The 21,294-nt window shown below is 44.5% G+C and overlaps 1 protein-coding gene across 3 annotated transcripts in view; it reads left to right on the forward strand.

Annotated features, from left to right (window-relative positions):
* Window positions 1-250: 250 nt before the first annotated feature.
* Window positions 251-21,294, forward strand: part of NR1D2 (nuclear receptor subfamily 1 group D member 2) — a 43,315-nt gene continuing 22,271 nt past the window's right edge. Inside the window, exons 1-5 of one of the 3 annotated variants that reach the window (XM_077268907.1) lie at window positions 251-598; window positions 640-673; window positions 8,535-8,852; window positions 15,940-16,028; window positions 19,463-19,607. In XM_077268907.1, the coding sequence (XP_077125022.1) occupies window positions 658-673; window positions 8,535-8,852; window positions 15,940-16,028; window positions 19,463-19,607 (568 nt within the window). In that variant the 5' untranslated portion in view covers window positions 251-598; window positions 640-657. Of the gene's footprint in view, window positions 599-639; window positions 674-981; window positions 1,372-8,534; window positions 8,853-15,939; window positions 16,029-19,462; window positions 19,608-21,294 lie in introns of those variants that run through there. The other 2 variants (XM_077268908.1, XM_077268910.1) reach the window with 2 other exon arrangements.

Here is a 21,294-nt window from a genome sequence, read left to right on the forward strand (position 1 = left end):
TTTCACCTCACAACATAGCCTATGACGCTCTCGGGGTCCAGACGTGTGACTGTGCAAAATTTTGTGGCTGTAGCTGCTACGGTTCAGATGCCAATCCCGGACATACATACATACATACATACATACACACACACACACATTCAGCTTTATATATTAGATGGGGGGCACAGTAGTAGATGTGTGATTACTGACAGCCCATAGTAAGAAGCATCTGACCACTGATTAGTGACTGCCTGGAGCTCGGCGCCTCACTAATGTCCGTCCATAGCACAGCACCGAGTCCCGGAGGCTCAGGGGGCAGCACACGTGTCGGGGCCAGCTGTCCCGGTAGGAGCTCTGCCCCGGAGGTGGAGCAGCTGGAGCATGTCAGCCCAGAGGTCCGCCCCTGGAGGAGGCTGTGTCATCACAGCGCACAGCAGAGTTTACAGGAACCCGGGAGGACACGGTCACCGAGCCCGGACCGAGGGAACAGCACAGCCGACCCCTGAGTGTATGGACCACCACAGCAGGCAGGAGGGCAGCGACCATTGAGCAGCTGAGGGCGGGGGAGAAGGACCGGCGGAGGGGAGCAGAGCGCAGCAGCCGGGGGCACCGCACAGCAGCCGGGGGCACCGCACAGCAGCCGGGGGCACCGCTCAGCAGCCAGCGCCAGTCACCATGGAGGGGCCCGCAGGTGAGTGCTGCACTGATGGGGGAGGAAGTTGTGTGAAGAGTCGCCGGTTGGAGCTTTTAACCCATTCATTTCTATAAGGAGCAGACTGTAGAAACGCTCTACAGCGACTATGACACTACAAGTCCCAGCATGCCAGTGCCAGTTGTTGGGTGCCCTATTGCCATGTACAGGGTGACAAGCTGCAGAGTCTGACGATAAGTGGGTTACAGGGAGGGGGCGGCCACTCTGCCTCCCGCCTGCACCTGTCACCCAGCGCAGTCACATGGCCTGGCCATCCTAGCCATGTGCCGCTTGTGTTTACGTTCTGCCCAGCGCGGCGTGTGATTGGCCAGCAGCCTGCGTGACGTAGTGATTACAGTAATGAGACAGGGCGCCGAGCGGCTCTCCACGTGCGGCTCCCGGGGCGGACGCGCTGCTCTGACCTACTTTCTGCTACACGTGGATGCCAGACATCAGTCTCCAACCAATCAGCGCCGGGACTGAGTAACTGGGGCCACGCCTATTCATATTCCTTTCACGACTTCTCCAGGCGCTCGCTGATTGGCTGATGCTTAGACTCAGCTGTCAGGACATGTGAGAGCTGTCAGGACATGTGAGCACACGTGTGAGGCGCCACGGGCGGGAGAGCGGGCATGAGTCAGGCCTGGTGACTGGGGCGGCCCCGAGTTACCGTGTGTGAGGAGACGGACGGGCCCCGTGTATGTTGTGTAATGTCACACGCACAGGGGCCACAGCTGTGTACGGGGGGTGCAGTTGGGGGTGGTTCTGTGCTGGTGACTGGTCCTGTGTCTTCCCGTAGGGTCACAGTGTATGCTGTGTCAGTCGGTGTGTTCTGGGCAGGCGCACTGGTGTTTCGGCCTGTCTCCCGAGGGTCCTGGTTCTGGGGTCCTGACCCTCTGACTAGTATATTATTGGCCCATAACTACAAAGCACTGCACAAACCTCCAGCATGGCGGACGCTATTTCACAGAGCTGTGTGCTTTACTACTACTGGTAATGGGGGTACTCGCATCATCACGGTGAGGTCACCACTGATGTATGGCTGCACCCCCTACACTTTGGCTTTGTGGCCGCTCCGTTGTGCAGGGTCCGCTGTGTCCTCGGGATCAGTCTGAGGTCAGACCCCCAACAATCACAAAGTAGTGGTATATCCTTGCGAGGCGCTATCACTGAGGGATGGCTCTATAAAGAGGTTATTGAACTTGTGGGGATGTTGATTATTAAATTACAAAGTGTTTATTACCTATATTAGACGTCCTCTGACGTGGTGTTTATTAATATGGAAATTAGACTTGTCAATGCACCTCCCTATGTGACAGTAAGCGGGGCAGGAGCTAGGCCTCACCCGGGGGTCCTTACATTATTTCCTCATGCAGTGCACTTGCCTCATGGTGGATAAGTGATGTCACGTAGCAGAGCTTCAGTCTCTGTCAATCAAAAATCAGGTGTTAGTGGGCAAAGAGGATCCAAAGACCCTGATTTATAAGACCGGCACTTTTCACGCTGGTCGTGAGGAGGTGGTGGTGTGCTGGGGTCTGACTCTAGTTGATAAAGAGGCACACACATTGCTTAATGAATCCAGTGCGGCTGAAAAATGGCATGTGCCTTACAGCAAAAAAAAAAAAAAAGGTTTCCTAAGGGTATGTTTCCATGGTCAGTGTTCACAGTGCATGTCCGCTCTGTCCAAAGCGCTGACGGCTTTTGAATACCGGTGATCCCTCTGTTCATTGAACCGTGCGGCATCCTATACATAGGACTGTGATATTTATCTTGCGGAGATGGAGCGTCTCCACAAGATAAATAGACATGCTGCAGTCCGGAAAGACGTGCCGTATGTGCGTATACGCAGGGAAGCTGGAGGCGGGCACTTCAAGACGACGCACTCGGGCGCATCCGCATAGAATGCATGTCCCTGCGTACACCATGTTAAATATAGGTACGCAGGACGCTTGCGTAGGTAGGCGGAGCTTAAGGAAAGAAGTCCGCAGCACCACGCAGCGGACTCAAATGCTAATGTGAACTTAGCCTTAGGGCAGGGTGTCAGGTTTCAGTCACTGATGTGGCTGCTTTAGTCACAGCAGCTTTGAAGTGAGCTAGAAATTGAGTAAAAATTGCTTGCTGTTATTAATGACCACCTGGTTGGGCAAAAGCGGCACAGCCCTTAGCAAGAGGTAATGAGTTACTGTAATATTCCATTTACAAGCTATAGTGACCTGTAAATGTGGCATATTGGCCACTTCCAAATCCTTCGATAGCCACTGGTCTTTGTCCCATGACCTGTCCTTGGTGGCAGCACACATCGGATGCATGTCACCAGTATCTTTCACAATCACCCAACACTTGCTGCTGGTCACCATACAAATTACGTGGTCATCTGGTTGAGCCAAAATTGGTAGGATCACCTGACATTGGCCTGTATGACCATCGTTTCTCATTAGTAATGTATGTGGCCAACAGCCATATCTGTGTATAAAGGATTCTGTTGTGGGTATTACACGGACAAAATCCCCATGTGACCCGTTGGGGGTGAACATTAGAGCTGTATCCATTGTCCTGTCACCCATATTTTATCGACATGACTAATTTGTCTTGTTACCAGTTCTTGTAAGTTCAATATTGGCACTTAATGTGACAAAGCAATATTGGGTCTCTACTGTCACCAGCGAGTCATTGTTTTGTATAGAAGTGCTAAGAGTTGTCACGTGTCCGAAGAATTTATTACCCTGCCAAAATGTTCGAGTGGTGTCAGCGCCACTGTTTCTGGTGCTAACTTGTCACATGCAGGCTGCAGCCAATGAGTGGCTGGTATTTCACAGCATCTCATCAGTATGCCGACTGGCGGATATTTGCTCTGAGAAAAAAGGAAAGTCTACAGCTAACGAGCGGGCTCTGATTGGCTGCAGCCTGCAAGATACACAATAAGTCACGTCACTCACTGGGAACAGCAGCGCCAGCATCAATGGAACAGCACTGCTGCAGGAGGCGCATATCCATTGTTTTTATTTTATAAGGGTTTTGAGATAATTAAGCTGTCCAGTAGTGGACAACCCCTTTATGACAAACTTGATTACAACAGTAAAATAGCTGGTTTTGTTTTTATTTTTAAAGACCTGGTACCCATGTTTCCATGGTTATGGACTCCAAACTAACCCTGTGTAGTCTGATCCTGCAATCATGTTTTTCTACACTTTTGCTCCCCATCCCCAATACGCTGTTTTATGCGCAGTTCATTAACATGCTGCACACAAATCACAATTTGGCTCAAAGCCAAAAATGCGTTCTCTTCCTCTCTTGACCTTTTTTTCCCTAAGTTTGCACCACAATACTGATTCCAATATAGACCAGGGGGTGACTGGAGTAACTTTGCACCAAGTTTTACAGCTTTAAGTTGCCGTAGATGAATCAGGCTAAAACAACTGGAATTGCTAGACTCTGTCCACAAAGAGGAAAACAAAGGAAGCACTTACAAAATAGACTTAAAAAAATAAGGTGCAAATATAATAATGAATTGAGCACAACAGCATTATCTCTCATTCAGCCACTGATGCAGCCTCATTAACTGCCGCATTGGGCGGTGAGAGGTGCTACTAACATCCTGTCCTTCGGCTGCTTGCAAAATGTTGTGCGCCTCAGTGTAATGCAAGCGCATGTGACTTGCCAAATCATCAACACCTCACCTCTAGTGTACTTCTGTTGCAAGGGAACACAAAAATGGGAAACAGGACTCTGCCTGCCATAATAACCCATTGGCACCCTGTAAGTGTATCTTAATGGGGAGGGCAAAGTGGTGCTGTAGTTGCTTTTGACTTTGTGATGCAGAGAGATGTTGTTCCAGGCAGGTGCCGGCTGTATGGTGCAGTCTTTACCTGGCATTTATGGAACGGGCTCAGCTCCTGAGCCAGCCACACAGCAACCTTACGTGTCAGGAGGGGTTTAATGGTGGACGCTGCCATCTTTCGTATGAAAATTTTATTTCTGAAAAATGACTGCCAAATACAGTTTGTCATTTACATCCTGAATGTATCACGAGAAATTGTCCGTGTCATGACGGTTGTTCTACAGTACAATTCCACTGAACACCTCTGCACTGATTTTTAATCGCTAATTTGCTTTCTAAATGTGACTTGCAACACAGTGGTCATTAAAAAGTGTCTACCAGTTTGCTGCAATCAAGTAAAGATCATCAGCATTGTTTTCATGGCTTCTGTCCTCTGGGGAAAAACACTTGTCAAATGGGTATCTGACAGACTTAGATTTTTTTCATCCATTTGCATCCATAAAAAAAAAAATATATATATATATATATATATATATATATATATATATATATATATATATATATATACAGTATATGCTTTAATGTACATGCAATTGCATCAGTTTTACTAAAGATCAGTATTTTTTTTTTTTTTGTGTACGGTATAAAAACCGTGTGGCATATAAAGTTTACAAAAAAAGTGGTGTGAAATCCATCTTGTTTCCAGTCTTCTGTTCTATTACATATATTGCTAGAGGGTGTGAGCTGTGACCCGTGTTGGTGACGGTGGGTCTGTCGGGGATGTATACGGTGTGTGCGCTCGGGGTTACCCCCTGCTGCTGTGGCCTGGGGCGCTAGATGAATTGTATATGTGCCTGTACAATAATAAGAGAAGGTCACACACTTCTATAGAAGACATTCAGTATTTTATACTGAGGGAAAACACGTGTTCAGCCACTTTGAGCCTTCTTAATAGAGACACAAGGACTCTCTTAACTAAACATGTGTTTTTAGTGTCAGGTGGGAGTGTGAACTGCCCAGGGGGAATTATGTAACTGTAGGTGCTGAATGGAGGGGCGAAGGAGAAAGCAAATGTATTATTCAAGGTACAATAACCTAATGGAAGGAAGAATAGAGCCATAAACCTCTGGGCTATTCTCTACAGATATGGTTTTCTTAAGAGCTCATAGGTTAGCCCCAGCTTTCTACAGAGCAGAGTATTTTTACATATCGGGGATTATAATAATGACGACCTGTAAGCAAGTCCTTGACATTATTGCTTTGCATAAAAAGTAAAAAAAAAAAACACGTCATCTAAGAAGGGCCAATAAAGGCTATCTGGTCAGTGTATGCATGTGCTGGAAGAATAATGAATTGTTTTTACGAGTGACCGATTTATTGCCTAATTATATGCTGTAACATCAGGGCTGAATTCTTGGTCCTAAGCAAAACCCTAAAAACAAAAATAATCTAAAATACAGTAAGTAGGTAACTTTACGTGGATTTCATAGAAAGACAACTTATAGAGCATATGGATGTTATAGGGGAGGCCCATCTGGTGGACTCGAGATAGCGGTCTGTAATACATGACTATCTGAATCGCCATCATGTAAGGCTACGTTCACCTTTGCGTTGTTGTGTGCTGCGTCGGCGACGCAACGCACGCAAAAACGCATGCAAAACGCAGCGTTTTGTGATGCATGCGTTCATTTTTTTAGCGCAAAAAAAATGCAACATGCTGCGTCCTCTGCGCCCTGACGCTTGCGCCAAAAAAACGCATGCGTCACAAAACGCAACACAACGCATGTCCATGCGCCCCCCATGTTAAATATAGGGGCGCATGACGCATGCGTCGCTGCGCCCGACGCAACGCAAATGTGAACATAGCCTTATGCTGATCTACCACAGCAGCTTCAAAATGAAACTATCTGACCACAGCTTCCCAGTGCTGGCCGGGAGCTGGACCCATCACTGCAGGAGCACCAGACTAATGGGCATCTTCTCTGATGGAATTGGGAAAACTGTCAGCAGATTCTGCCTGTTCCTTCAGCACCAAAGAAGAATAGTGTAAGTGCATGATGGCTGCACAGTTGTCCCCAGATATCTCCTGTTGGGGGAAACCAGGTTTGGCCTAATATGCTTAATCCTTACAGCAATTTTCCACTGATAATGCAATTGTCCATAGACTTGCCCTGTTTAGAAATAACAAAATAAACTGTACCCCGCAAATGCTGCTCTCTCCCCCCCCCCCCCCCCCGGCTTTATTGACCGACTGATTGTTTGGCTGCAGTGGTTATGTGCAGTAATCACTGGGCTCACTGGTCACTGAGTAAATCTTTCTTTGTAGGTAAAGTAAGTTTATGGACAATTATAATATAAAAGTGGTCAATACATTTAACTCCTTGTCCTTCATTAGGAGGTACTGGAGAGAACTGGTCTGTGTGGGCCCCTGTGGTGATAGTCTTATGGGAAGTTACCCCATTTACGTTACTTATAATCCAGCCCTTATGTACACTGCTGAACAGGGTAATTGAATTATTGTAAATGTACTTAAAGGGGTTGTCCAGTACTAGAACAAACCCCTTTACAATCTGTTTGCCCCATTAAAATAAAATGGCGTGCCGTATACTTGTTTCCTGTGCCGGTCCAGCGGTGTCAGTACTCACTCTCCTGGAGCTCATGTGAGGTTGTTACGTCATGCGAGCCCTGCGTCTGATCAGCACCGGCTTCTGTCCACGCCTTCATACGAATAAGTTATCAAGAAGAAGTTTGTGAAAATGCAGAGATTTCTTTAGCTCAATATATCCTAAGACATATGCACAGAATAACCAGCATCGAAAGAAACTGATTTTTAGCTGCTCTGTTGGAAGATGTTTATGCTATCTGTCTTTGGGGACTTCCTTGTTTGTAAAATGAATTGCAGGTCATTGAGGATTCAGTGAGCATGTCGCAATAATTAATTGAACTTGTAGCATCAAGAAAATGGATGATTATTCACCTATCTGCGATGTTTCGCCTCCACTGCATTGAGCAGAGCTTTGAGGTAGAAAGAGGCCCCCTTACCTCTTGGGCCCCTGTTCGGCCTCACAGGTTTCACCAGTGATATGTCTGCCCCGGTATCACACCATGACTATTGTTTGCAGTCTTACAATGCTGTAACATACTATGTTGTCTTATTTGTATAGACAAAAAAAAGGGAGAAGCCAGCACTGCTTAAGGTCAGGACACAATACCTAAGGTGCACATACTAAATTCTGTATTTCAAATATGAGACATTTAGCAAACAATTGATCAATTCTTTGAGCTACCCCGCCACTTCATGGCATTCTCATAATGGGGCAGTCCTACTCTACGTATTTTATTTACATTATGCCATTACGGCCTCCTACATGTATTAAGAGTGAGGGAAAAAAAAAAGGAAAGACCACATTAAATAACATAACATAACATGCAAGCTGTACCTGGAGCATATCAGAATCACTCCCTTGGTGCCGCGAAAGGCAAGCGCAGGTAAAAGCCGATCAGGTCCTGTGTGGACATTTCAGATCTGGCCTCCACACTGCCAAACCAGCACCAAAGTTAAAGGGTGAAACAGGCTGAGACACAGGTGCACAATTAACTGCACCTGTGCCTCAGCCTGTCTCACCCTTTAACTTTGGTGCTGGTTTGGCAGTGTGGAAGCCAGATCTGAAATGTCCGCACAGGACCTGATCGGCCTTTACCTGCGCTTCCCCTTTCCGGCACCAAGGGAGTGATTCTGAAATGCTCCAGGTACAGCTTGCATGTTATGGTAATGTTATATAATGTGGTCTTTCCCTTTATTTTTTTGTTTACTCTCAATACATTTAGGAGGCCGTAATGGCACAATGTAAATAAAATGCGTAGAGTAGGACTGCCCCATTATGAGAATGCCGTGAAGTGGCAGGGTAGCTCAAAGAATTGATCAATTGTTTGCTAAATGTCTCATATTTGAAATACAGATAGAATTTAGCATGTGCACCTTATGTATTGTGTCCTGACCATAAGCAGTGCTGGCTTCTCCTCTTTTTTGTCTAATTTGTATGACATCGTCAGGACTCATGGCCATTGCCTTTTCTTGTCTAGGTGGTGTTATTGCATACATCAGCTCCTCAAGCTCAGCCTCCAGCCCTTCCTCCTGCCACAGTGACAGCTCCAATAGTAGTTTCCAGTCTTCATCCTCCTCTCTTCCATCCTCCCCCAGCAGCTCTGCTTCTGAGGGCAGTAGTGGTGGGAGCAGCTGTGGAAGCGCCGGGAATGGTAGCAGCAGAAGTAACTTTTCAAGTGGGACCTTCACCACCATAGATGAATCTCAGAAGAACCAGCAAGTGGACACACTGTGCATAAAAACAACCTACACTAGTGCAGCCATCCTAGCCAAAGCCCCAGGAGGAGTGAGCACCAGTAAGTCTGAATTTTTGCTTATAGTACTGAATTTTGAATTTGATGTAATGCCTCCATTAGTGATGAGCGTGTATGCTCGTTTTTTCCCAAGCATGCTCGGGTGGTCTCCGAGTATTTGTGAATGCTCGGAGATTTAGTTTTTGTTGGCGCAGCTGCTAGACAGCTTGAATACATGTGGAGATTCTCTAGCAAGCAGGCAACCCCCACATGTACTCAGGCTGGCTAGCAGCAGTAAATCATGCAGCTGCGTCGACAAAAAACTAAATCTCCGAGCACATCCAAATACTCGGAGACCGCCCGAGTGTGCTCTGGAAAACCCGAGCAATGAGTATATTCGCTCATCACTAGTCTTCATATAAATGGAGCTAAGCAAGCACTGTTTGACTAGCTATATCATCCACTAGCGCTTATTCCAGTTAGAAAACATACCTGTCTAAAAGGACCATAATGCCACATTCACACATCTGAGGGTCATGGCTCAAGTACAGACTGTCATACATGGACTGTCCACAGGTCTCCTGTCCCGACCTTAACTTCATAGGGATATATGAAATGTCAAGAGGTCCGCCGGCAGCCCGTGCATCGCTCTGTTCTCAGACCATAACACGTGCATGTGTAAATACAGCATTAAAAGTATGGATCACCCGTCGCAAGTCTGTCGATCAAACCCCTACAAATAATATCCTCTGACACATTTTAGAAAATATTAAAAGGTGACCCTTAAAGGTAATAAGTCAGTAATATCAACCCCAATAAACTGCATATATGGTCATGCAGGTCTTTGAAGTTTAAATCCATTGATACATTTTATATCTTGTATCTCTCGCTGTATTCCTGAGAAATTGGCGTTTTAATCCAAACTCAAATTAGGTGTGAAGTGCTCCTGCCATAACAGAGCTCTTCCTGGGACTCTGGAGGATGTTTCCCTGCTCAGCACAAACCTCTGTAGCTTGACTGATAGCTCAGGCAATTAAATCAGACAGTGAGCTAAAGAGGTGGGAAAATAACATCTGTTGGCCAGAGCACTTAACACCTAATTTGCATATGGATGAAAACTTATTTCTTAGGAATGCAGCAGCAAATAGAAGATATGAAGATATAAAGGTGTCGGTGGAATTACTTTTTTAAATGGCTGGCTGCTCATATATATTTGCCCATATATGTGGTTTGGAGGGGGGTGGGCCTTGTTTTTTTTAAATCGCATAGTTTTTATTAACCCCTTCCCGACCTTTGACGCCACATAGGCGTCATGAAAACCCGTGCCAATCCGACCTATGACGCCTATGTGGCGTCATGGAAAGATCGCATCCCTGCAGATCGGGTGAAAGGGTTAACTCCTATTTTACCCGATCTGCAGGGAGAGGGGGAGTTGTACTTCAGCCCGGGGGGGGGTGGCTTCACCCCCCCGTGGCTACGATCGCTCTGATTGGCTGTTGAAAGTCAAACAGCCAATCAGAGCGATTTGTAATATTTCACCTATGAAAATGGTGAAATATTACAATCCAGCCATGGCCGATGCTGCAATAGCATCTGCCATGGCTGGAGACCCCGACCTGCCCACCCCACCGATCGCCCCCCCAGTCGTCCTTTCTGCCCCGATCTCCTGTCCGCTCCCCTCCTCCCTCCTGTCCGCTCCCCCGGTCCTCTTGTCCGCTCCCCCGGTCCTCCGATTCCCCCCCCCCCCCCCCCCCCCGTGTTCCGATCCCACCCCCCCATACTTACCTAGCTTCCATGTCCCTCCCGGTGTCCGGCCGTCTTCTCCATGGGCGCCGCCATCTTGGAAAATGGCGGGCGCATGCGCAGTGCGCCCGCCGAATCTGCCAGCCGGCAGATTCATTACAAGTACATTTTGATCGCTGTGGTAGGTTCTATCACAGCGATCAAAATAAAAAAATAATAAATAAACCCCCCCCCCCTTTATCACCCCCATAGGTAGGGACAATAATAAAATAAAGAAAATATTTTTTTTTCTTTTTCCACTAGGGTTAGGGTTAGAACTAGGGTTAGAACTAGGGGTAGGGTTAGGGTTACGGGTAGGGTTAGGGTTAGGGGTAGGGTTATGGCATGTGCACACAGAGCGGATTGGCCGCGGATCCGCAGCGGATCGGCAGCGGATCGGCCGCGGATCGGCCGCGGATCGGTCGCGGATCGGCCGCGGATCCGCAGCGGATCGGCCACGGATCCGCAGCGGATCGGCCGCGGATCCGCAGCGGATCGGCCGCGGATCCGCAGCGGATTGGCCGCTGCGATTTCGAAGCAGTTTTCCATCAGGTTTACAGTACCATGTACACCTAAGGAAAACCAAATCCGCTGTGCCCATGGTGCGGAAAATTCCGTGCAGAAACGCTGCGTTGTATTTTCCGCAGCATGTCAATTCTTTGTGCGGATTCCGCAGCGTTTTACACCTGTTCCTCAATAGGAATCCGCAGGTGAAATCCGCACAAAAAAACACTGGAAATCTGCTGTAAATCCGCAGGTAAAACGCAGTGCCTTTTACCTGCAGATTTTTAAAAAATCGTGCGGAAAAATCTCACACGAATCCGCAACGTGGGCACATAGCCTTAGAGTTAGGGTTGGAATTAAAGCTAGGGTTTGAAATGGGGTTAAGATTAGGCTTGTGGTTAGGGTTACGGATAGGGTTAGGGGTGTGTTGGGGTTACAGTTGTGGTTGTGGTTAGGGTTGGGATTAGGGTTACGGTTGGGATTAGGGTTAGGATTAGGGTTGGAATTAGGGTTACGGGTGTGTTGCAGTTAGGGTTGTGGTTAGGGGTGTGTTGGGGTTAGGGTTGTGATTAGGGTTATGGCTACAGTTGGGATTAGGATTAGGGGTGTGTTGGGGTTAGTGTTGAAGTTAGCATTGAGGGGATTCCACTGTTTGGGCACATCAGGGGTCTCCAAACGCAACATGGCGCCACCATTGATTCCAGCCAATCTTGCGTTCAAAAAGTCAAATGGTGCTCCCGCCCTTCCAAGCCCCGACGTGCGCCCAAACAGTGGTTTACCCCCACATTTGGGGTACCAGCGTACTCAGGACAAACTGGGCAACAACTGTTGGGGTCCAATTTCTTCTGTTACCCTTGCAAAAATAAAAAATTACTTGCTAAAACATAATTTTTGAGGAAAGAACAATTATTTTTTATTTTCACGGCTCTGCGTTATAAACTTCTGTGAAGCACTTGGGGGTTGAAAGTGCTCACCACACATCTAGATTAGTTCCTTGGGGGGTCTAGTTTCCAAAATGGGGTCACTTGTGGGGTGTTTCTACTGTTTAGGCACATCAGGGGCTCTGCAAATGCAATGTGACGCCCGCAGACCATTCCATCAAAGTCTGCATTTCAAATGTCACTACTTCCCTTCCGAGCCCTGACGTGTGCCCAAACAGTGGTTTACCCCCACATATGGGGTATCAGCGTACTCACAACAAACTGGGCAACAAATATTGGGATCCAAATTCTCCTGTTACCCTTGTGAAAATAAAAAATTGCTTGCTAAAACATCTTTTTTGAGGAAAGAAAAATGATTTTTTATTTTCACGGCTCTGCGTTGTAAACTTCTGTGAAGCATTTGGGGGTTGAACGTGCTCACCACACATCTAGATAAGTTCCATGGGGGGTCTAGTTTCCAAAATGGGGTCAATTGTGGGTGGTTTCTACTGTTTAGGCATATCAGGGGCTCTGCAAACGTAACATGATGCCCGCAGACCATTCCATCAAAGTCTGCATTCCAAAACGTCACTACTTCCCTTCCGAGCCCCGGCATGTGCCCAAACAGTGGTTTACCCCCACATATGGGGTATCAGCGTACTCAGGAGAAACTGGACAACAACTTTTGGGGTCCAATTTCTCCTGTTGCTCTTGCAAAAATAAAAAATTCTGGGCTAAAAAAATATTTTTGAGGAAAGGAAACACATTTATTATTTTCACGGCTCTGCGTTATAAACTTCTGTGAAGCACTTGGGGGTTCAAAGTGCTCACCACACATCTAGATTAGTTCCTTGGGAGGTCTAGTTTCCAAAATGGGGTCACTTGTGCGGGAGCTCCAATGTTTAGGCACACAGGGGCTCTCCAAACGCGACATGGTGTCCGCTAATGATTGGAGCTAATTTTCCATTCAAAAAGCCAAATGGCGTGCCTTCCCTTCCGAGCCCTGCCGTGCGCCCAAACAGTGGTTTACCCCCACATATGGGGTATCATCGTACTCAGGACAAACTGGACAACCACATTTGGGGTCCAATTTCTCCTATTACCCTTGGGAAAATAAAAAATTCTGGGCTAAAAATCATTTTTGAGGAAAGAAAAATTATTTTTTTATTTTCACGGCTCTGCGTTATAAACTTCTGTGAAGCACCTGGGGGTTATAAGTGCTCACTATGCATCTAGATAAGTTCCTTGGGGGGTCTAGTTTCCAAAATGGGGTCACTTCTAGGGGAGCTCCAATGTTTAGGCACACAGGGGCTCTCCAAACGCGACATGGTGTCCGCTAACGATTGGAGCTAATTTTCCATTCAAAAAGTCAAATGGCACGCCTCCCCTTCCGAGCCTTACCATGTGCCCAAACAGTGGTTTACCCCCACATGTGAGGTATTGGTGTACTCAGGAGAAATTGCCCAACAAAATTTAGGATCCATTTTATCCTGTTGCCCATGTGAAAATGAAAAAATTGAGGCTAAAATAATTTTTTTGTGAAAAAAAAGTACTTTTTCATTTTTACGGATCAATTTGTGAAGCACCTGGGGGTTTAAAGTGCTCACTATGCTTTTAGATAAGTTCCTTGGGGGGTCTAGTTTCCAAAATGTGGTCACTTGTGGGGGAGCTCCAATGTTTAGGCACACGGGGGCTCTCCAAACGCGACATGGTGTCCGCTAAAGATTGGAGCCAATTTTTCATTCAAAAAGTCAAATGGCGCTCCTTCCCTTCCGAGCCCTGCCGTGCGCCCAAACAGTGGTTTACCCCCACATATGAGGTATCAGCGTACTCAGGACAAATTGGACAACAACGTCCCTGGTCCAGTTTCTCCTTTTACCCTTGGGAAAATAAAAAAATTGTTGCTAAAAGATCATTTTTGTGACTAAAAAGTTAAATGTTTATTTTTTACTTCCATGTTGCTTCTGCTGCTGTGAAACACCTGAAGGGTTAATAAACTTCTTGAATGTGGTTTTGAGCACCTTGAGGGGTGCAGTTTTTAGAATGGTGTCACTTTTGGGTATTTTCAGCCATATAGAACCCTCAAAATGACTTCAAATGTGAGGTGGTCCCTAAAAAAAATGGTTTTGTAAATTTTGTTGTAAAAATGAGAAATCACTGGTCAAATTTTAACCCTTATAACTTCCTAGCAAAAAAAAAAATTGTTTCCAAAATTGTGCTGATGTAAAGTAGACATGTGGGAAACGTTATTTATTAACTATTTTGTGTCACATAACTCTCTGGTTTAACAGAATAAAAATTCAAAATGTGAAAATTGCGAAATTTTCTAAATTTTCGCCAAATTTCCGTTTTTTTCACAAATAAACTCAGAAATTATCGACCTAAATTTACCACTAACATGAAGCCCAATATGTCACGAAAAAACAATCTCAGAATCGCTAGGATCCGTTGAAGCGTTCCTGAGTTATTACCTCATAAAGGGACACTGGTCAGAATTGCAAAAAACGGCAAGGTCATTAAGGCCAAAATAGGCTGGGTCATGAAGGGGTTAAATCATATGACACGCCAGTAACAGTCTGACGCAATTTCCAGACAGGTACAATGAATACAAGGCCTATTAATACATTTTCATTTTACTAAACAACACCTTTACCCCCCCCTAACCAACCTCCCTTGCCCGATATCCAATAAAACCATCTGACATCATCACCTCTTGAAAGATGGTACCAATCGTTACAAAAGCACACCTGTACATGTAGAAGTTCCCCTAGAATCAACAAACGACATCCATTCTACTCTGCAATAACTCAGCAGACGCCACGCCTGGGTAATCCAACTATCCGCCCCACACATTTTAAAATTTTGTATTCTGACCTCTCTTATGCAGATATTCCTTTCCATGAGGGCAATAACATTTATTTTGTTTATAAATTCCTTTTTTCCTGGTGGTCTTTCATCCAACCAATGTCTCGCAGCATACAACAATCTTGCAATAGTCAACCTTCCACACTCATCCCGAGCAATATCATCCATACAGCCCAAAAGGCAAGTCAGCGGGTTACGCAACACATTTACCCCTGTCACCTCCTGGGTCAAATTAAGCACCTTTAACCAAAAGGGTTGGAGGCGAGCACACAACCACATCATATGTAGCAAATCTGCATCCTCCTCACCACACCTTGGGCATATTGAGTCACCTCTCAGTCCTGCCTTCATCATTCATACCGGGGTCCTGTACACCCTATAGACCAGGTATAACTTCGACACCCTCTTGGCCTCACTTAGGGAAACCCTGGGGATGTATTGAAATATAGACTCCCACTGGGACTCAGACAAAGGACCCACGTCCGCCACCCATTTTTTCCTTTATGCTTCAATAAAAAGGTATCCATCAGACCCCTGTATATTAAAGTAATAAATCCCCTCATACTCCTCCGAGGCCCAATAAGATTCAACAAGCTATCAGAGGGGGTTGACCTTGTTAACAGATTACCTTCTAAAGATGTTGCCCAGTAACACTTGTTTTTCTTCGTTTTTTATGAACTTACTGACATAGAAAATCAGACGCAGCGATACTCACTCTCTTCAGGTCCTGCACTGTCTCTCCTTCCTTGCTCCAGTCTTTATTGACAAGATAGTATACATTATCACGGCAGCTAATCTCTTGGCTCAGAAGACACAAGCAGCTGACACCAATCATTGGCTGCAGTGGTCACATATGTTGTAAACATGATATCACTGCTGCAACCTGTCACCAAAAACAGCGCCCAGATTTGGAAGTTTAGAATTGCTGTATGTGGTATTTTTTGAGTCTCCAAACCTATAATACAGACATCTAAAAAAAAACTGATGAGTGGCCGTTTACTACGAAGCAGAACAGACATACGTTTATCAAAGTAAAAATTGCTTTCACCATGGTGTTAAATGTGTTGATCTTTTTTTAGAATTCAATGGAATGATACTTCTGTGTAAAGTGTGTGGAGATGTAGCATCGGGGTTTCACTATGGAGTCCACGCTTGTGAAGGCTGTAAGGCAAGTGTAATTATTTCTTCTGTGCTGTTCGTGCATGTACTGTAGATTGTCATGTCTACCTTGATTACTCAAGTTGGTGAGTGATACACAGAAATAATAATCTTAAGTATTATTACTAAAAATCTAATCTGGTATATATTATGTTTCATCCATTGTTATATACAGTGGATTAAGGAAGTATGGACCATTTTACTAATTTTCTAAGTAAATATATTTATAAAGGTGCTATTGACATGAAATTCTCACCAATTGGTGGCAACATCCCATCCAATCGACACAGAAATCAAACCACAGATGTCCATAAATTAAGTTATGTATATTAATGAGAAATGACACAGGGGAAAAAATATTGAACATACTTACTGAAATTTATTTAATACTTCGTATAAAAGCCTTTGTTGGCAATGACTGTTTCAAGAAAACTCCTGTATTGAGAAACTAGTAGCATGCAATGCTCAGGTGTGATTTTGGCCCATTCTTCCACACAAACACTCTTCAATTCCTAAAGGTCTCGTGGGCTCTTTCTATGAATTCTAACTTTTATTTCCTTCCATAAATATTCTATTGTATTCATTTCGGGTGATTGGCTGGGCCATTCGAGCAGCTTTATCTTCTTTCTTTGAAACCAATTGAGCGTTTCTTTGGCTGTGTCTCTGGGATCATTGTCTTGCTGAAATGTTCACACACGTTTTACCTTCATCATTCTGGTAGATGACAGCAGGTTTTTATCAAGAATGTCTTGGTACATTTGTCCATTCATCCTTCGTTCAATTAGAAGAAGTTTGCCCGTGTTGTGTGCTGAAAAAGAGGCCCACACCACGATGTTCCTACCTCCAAGCTTCACTGTTGGTATGGTGTTTTTGAGGTGCTATGCAGTGCTTTTTAGCCTCCAAACTAGGTGGCTTTGGCTTTACGGCATTGAAAGAGTTCAGTTTTGGTCTCCTCTGACCAGGCTATATTCTCCCAGTATTTCACAGGCTTATCTAAATGTTGTTTAGCAAATTTTAAACACACTTGAACATGCTTTTTATTCAGCAATGGATTCTTACGTGATGAGCGTGCATACAGACCATGGAGGTTGAGTGCATTTCTGATAGTTTTCTCTGAAACAATTGTACCTGCTGATTACAGATCTTTCTGTAGCTCTCTACAAGTGGTTCTTTGCTCTTGGACAACTTTTCTGATAATTATTTTCACTCCTTTGTCTGAAATCTTGCAGAGAGCATCTGGTCATGGTCAGTTTATGGTGAAATTATGTTTTTTCCAATTCCAGATTATGGCCCCACCAGTGCTCACTGCAAACTTCAGTAGTTTAGAAATTCTTTTGTAACAAATGCCATCAGTATGTTTTGCAACAAGAGGGAAGTACAGAACCCAGAGTAAGATAGAATAATTTATTGACAAAAAGATTAAAAAATAGAATAATAAATATTCAAATAAGGGAAAATAGAACAAGGCAGAGTGACCTCCAAGCAACCTATACCATGAATGAATGGTCAATCAAAACAAGTGAAAATAATTAGAGTCTAGTGTCAGCCACATGCAATATAATGAATCTACAGCCCCCCAGGAAGAAGCGACAAGCAAAAAGTGCATCAGGGTTGTTCCCTGCTACAGCAACCTCCATGTTACAGGTACTGGCAGCACTGTGGAAAAAAAAAATTGTTTCAATGGTTTTGAATTCTATTATTTCAAGGGTCATGTTGCACTTAAATGTTGTTACTTGCTATGCACTTTCACTTTGACACAATTTACCTTCATTCTGCATAGGATCATTTCCTTTTTTGACCCTTTAGGCTACTTTCACACTAACGTCGGTACGGGCCCGTCGCAGTGCGTCGGGCCGACGTACCGACGCATGCTGTGAAATTAAAGCACAAAGGGGGCAGCGGATGCAGTTTTTCAACGCATCCGCTGCCCCATTGTAATGTCCGGGGAGGAGGGGGCGGAGTTCCGGCCGCGCATGCGTGGTCGGAAATGGCGGACATGACGCACAAAAAAACGTTACATGTAACATTTTTTTGTGCCGACGGTCCGCCAAAACACGACGCAACCGTCGCACGACAGATGTGACGTGTGGCTATACGTCGCAATGCGTCACTAATGTAAGTCTATGGGGGAAAAAACGCATCCTGCAGACAACTCTGCAGGATGCTTTTTTGTCTCCTAAACGACGCATTGCGACGTATTCCAAACGACGCTAGTGTAAAAGTAGCCTTACCTGCCACACTGTAATCCATGTATATATTTGCTTCATCATTCCAGGGCCTGCTGGTGTACCTGTTCATATATTTTCTAATGCCACAAGTGCTTTAACTTTTATTTATCCATACATTGGATGTATACTGATATTTTTATATTGCATGTGGCTGTAAATGGACTCTGTAATTATTTTCACTTGTGTTGATTGACCATTTATGGTGTAGGTTGCATGGAGTTCACTCTTCCTTGTTCTATTTTCCCTTATTTGAATATTTATGATTCTATTTTTTAACCTATTTGTCAATAAATTATTCTATTTTACTCTGGGTTCTGTACTTCCCTTTTCTTTGGATAATTCACTTATTACGGAAGTGTACCTAATTATTTTTTTATGGTCCTTATTTGGGTTTTTACAACAATAAGGTTGCAAAGGTCTTGAGACATCTCACTGGTTTTACCTATCATGACATATTTTTTTGTGTAGCACCTTGGAAATGATACACCTCTTTATAGGCCATCAGTTGAACCAGCTGATAATGAAAAAGAATAAGTGATAGGACTGCTTTCTAATTACTGAGAGTTCAGCTGATGTAATAACTTTCTACGGCTTTTTGCACCTCTCTTTCTTCATTTGTTGAATACTTTTTTCCTGTGTCATTTCTCATTAGTAATTGACTATAGCTGGAATATAACTTTAATCAATGGACATCTATAGTTTGATTTATTTATTAATTAGTTTTTTTTTTTTTTTTTGCCTGTGTGGATTGGATGGGTTGTTGCCAAACATCTGGTTAGAATTTCATGTCAATAGCAATTTTAGAAATAAATATATTTATTTAGAAAATTTGGGATGTGTCCAATACTTATTTCACCCGTTGTATTCTTCTATATGCAGGAGCTCCAATAGACCTGAGACAACTCGCTAACTTTTACAAATATAACTTTCCATTTTTAAATTCAACACGGCTTTAAAAAGATTGAGTTTAGAAGAAGAGAATAGAATACAATCCAGTAAGAAATGTACATGCTGCATATTACTGGATTGGGAATAAACTTTGTATAAGTAAATCTTCAGCCAAAAACAGAATCCTTTGTGCTGGTTGAAGATTGGACCTGTCTACATAATAAGATGCTGTGGGAGGAGGGCTGCTGTGGGTCTTTTCTCCAGCCACAGCTGATCGGTCAGTTTTGTGCTGGAGACTGACTCTAATATAAGGATTATGTGCTCTTAGGGTTTCTTTCGAAGAAGCATTCAACAAAACATCCAGTACAAAAAGTGCCTCAAGAATGAGAGCTGTTCTATCATGAGGATGAACCGAAATCGCTGTCAGCAATGCCGTTTCAAGAAGTGTCTGTCTGTTGGCATGTCAAGAGATGGTATGTACCGATCGGACACTCGGCAAAAAAAAAGGAGCAATTAGTCATTTCTTTTAATATCGCCTCTTAATTATACAGTTCTGAACCCCAATTCGTAGAATTTCATGAGGATGGTGTTCTTTTTCAGATGTTGTTGGATTTAGTAATTAGAAGTGCAAAGTAAGGGTTCTTAGTGTAAGGGTATGGTCACACGTAGCATTATTTTATGCTTGTTTTCCAGCAGATTAAAAAAAAAAGTGTATGGTCCGAAAAGTGCAGCAGAAATTACTTTTTTAATGCAAATTCTGTACCAAGCCATGTTGATCTCAATGGTAAAATGGACAGTGAAGAATTGCCATGTTAATTTAAAAGGGGAAAAAAAAGCATCATAGGTCAAAAAATGCAAGGAAAAAACACGTGATTTTAGAAATCTCATCCATTTTGCTGTTGCTGTAAAGTGCTGCATTTTATTTTCCACACAAAGAAACAAGCTGAAAAAATGCTACGTGTCCGCAAACTCTTCTGCAGTTTCAATTCTTATCAAAATAGTGTAAGGTAATTAGTTATATAGTCAGTACAAGAGGTATATAGATTTTTTTAGTAACTCTGATGTCAATGACACAGAGCAGTAGGCTTACATTTTACATATTCTATTTAGCCTGTTCCAAAAGGAAGAAAGCCGACTCTACTGCCACGTATTGGTGGCAGCCACCCTATGCAATGAGCCTTTGCCACATGTTCAGCCAAGAAAGACTTCTGCAAAAAGAAGTGTCCTCCAACTTCGGTTTGACTGAATGTCTTTCGTCATGTGGCAAGACTCATATTGCCGCCATATGGTGGCTACCATTAATAAGTGGCACTAGAGAGCCAGCTTTCGTCCTCTTGGAAAAGGCTAATGTTATGAGAGGTAAGGCCCTCCTACACCTTAAAAAAAAAAAAAGTTATCCAGTCCCAAAGTTTTAAGAGAAAGCGGCCAATCGTCTGATCTGTATTGGGGTCTCCCAACTCTCCCCAATGGATGATCTTGTTAGAAAGATCGGCTTGTCGAATTCCACTGCCTTACCTGTGGGTAAGGCTACTTTCACACTAGCGTTGTGCACTGCACGTCGCTAGCTGTGAAAGCGCCGCACAACGGGGGCAGCGGATGCTGTTTTTCAACGCATCCGCTGCCCCATTGTGAGGTGCGGGGAGGCGGGGGCGGAGTTCCGAAATGCTGCAGACGATGCACCAAAAAACGTTACAAGCAACGTTTTTTGGTGGCGACGGTCCGACGCAACACGACGGTTGCGACGTGTGACAATGCGTTGCACTGCATCGCTAGTAAGTCTATGGAGAAAAAACGCATCCTGCAAGCACTTGTGCAGGATGCGTTTTTTCTGCAAAACGACGCCTAGCGACGTGCAGTGCACGACGCTAGTGTGAAAGAGACCTAAGTCTTCTGCCTCCCCTGTCCACATTGAAAACACGTGTGTTAGTGTACAGGGTAGTCGGGTGAGAGGGCTGTCTATCTAAGGTGTAATGACACCTTCAGAGACTACAGATGGGTGCAGTTAGTGGCGGTTAGGCTAGTTTTAAAGTGGCGTTCGGCAGGGCTGCGGATGAAATCCTTCTTCCTCTAAGCCCCGCCCTCTTCCTTCAGTTCCGCCTACATCTGCATGCATCTTGCGTACCCAATCTTTAACATTGGGTACGCAGGCCATGCGGATGC

The sequence above is a fragment of the Ranitomeya variabilis genome, chromosome 6, assembly GCF_051348905.1.
Source record: "Ranitomeya variabilis isolate aRanVar5 chromosome 6, aRanVar5.hap1, whole genome shotgun sequence".
Taxonomy (NCBI): domain Eukaryota; kingdom Metazoa; phylum Chordata; class Amphibia; order Anura; family Dendrobatidae; genus Ranitomeya; species Ranitomeya variabilis.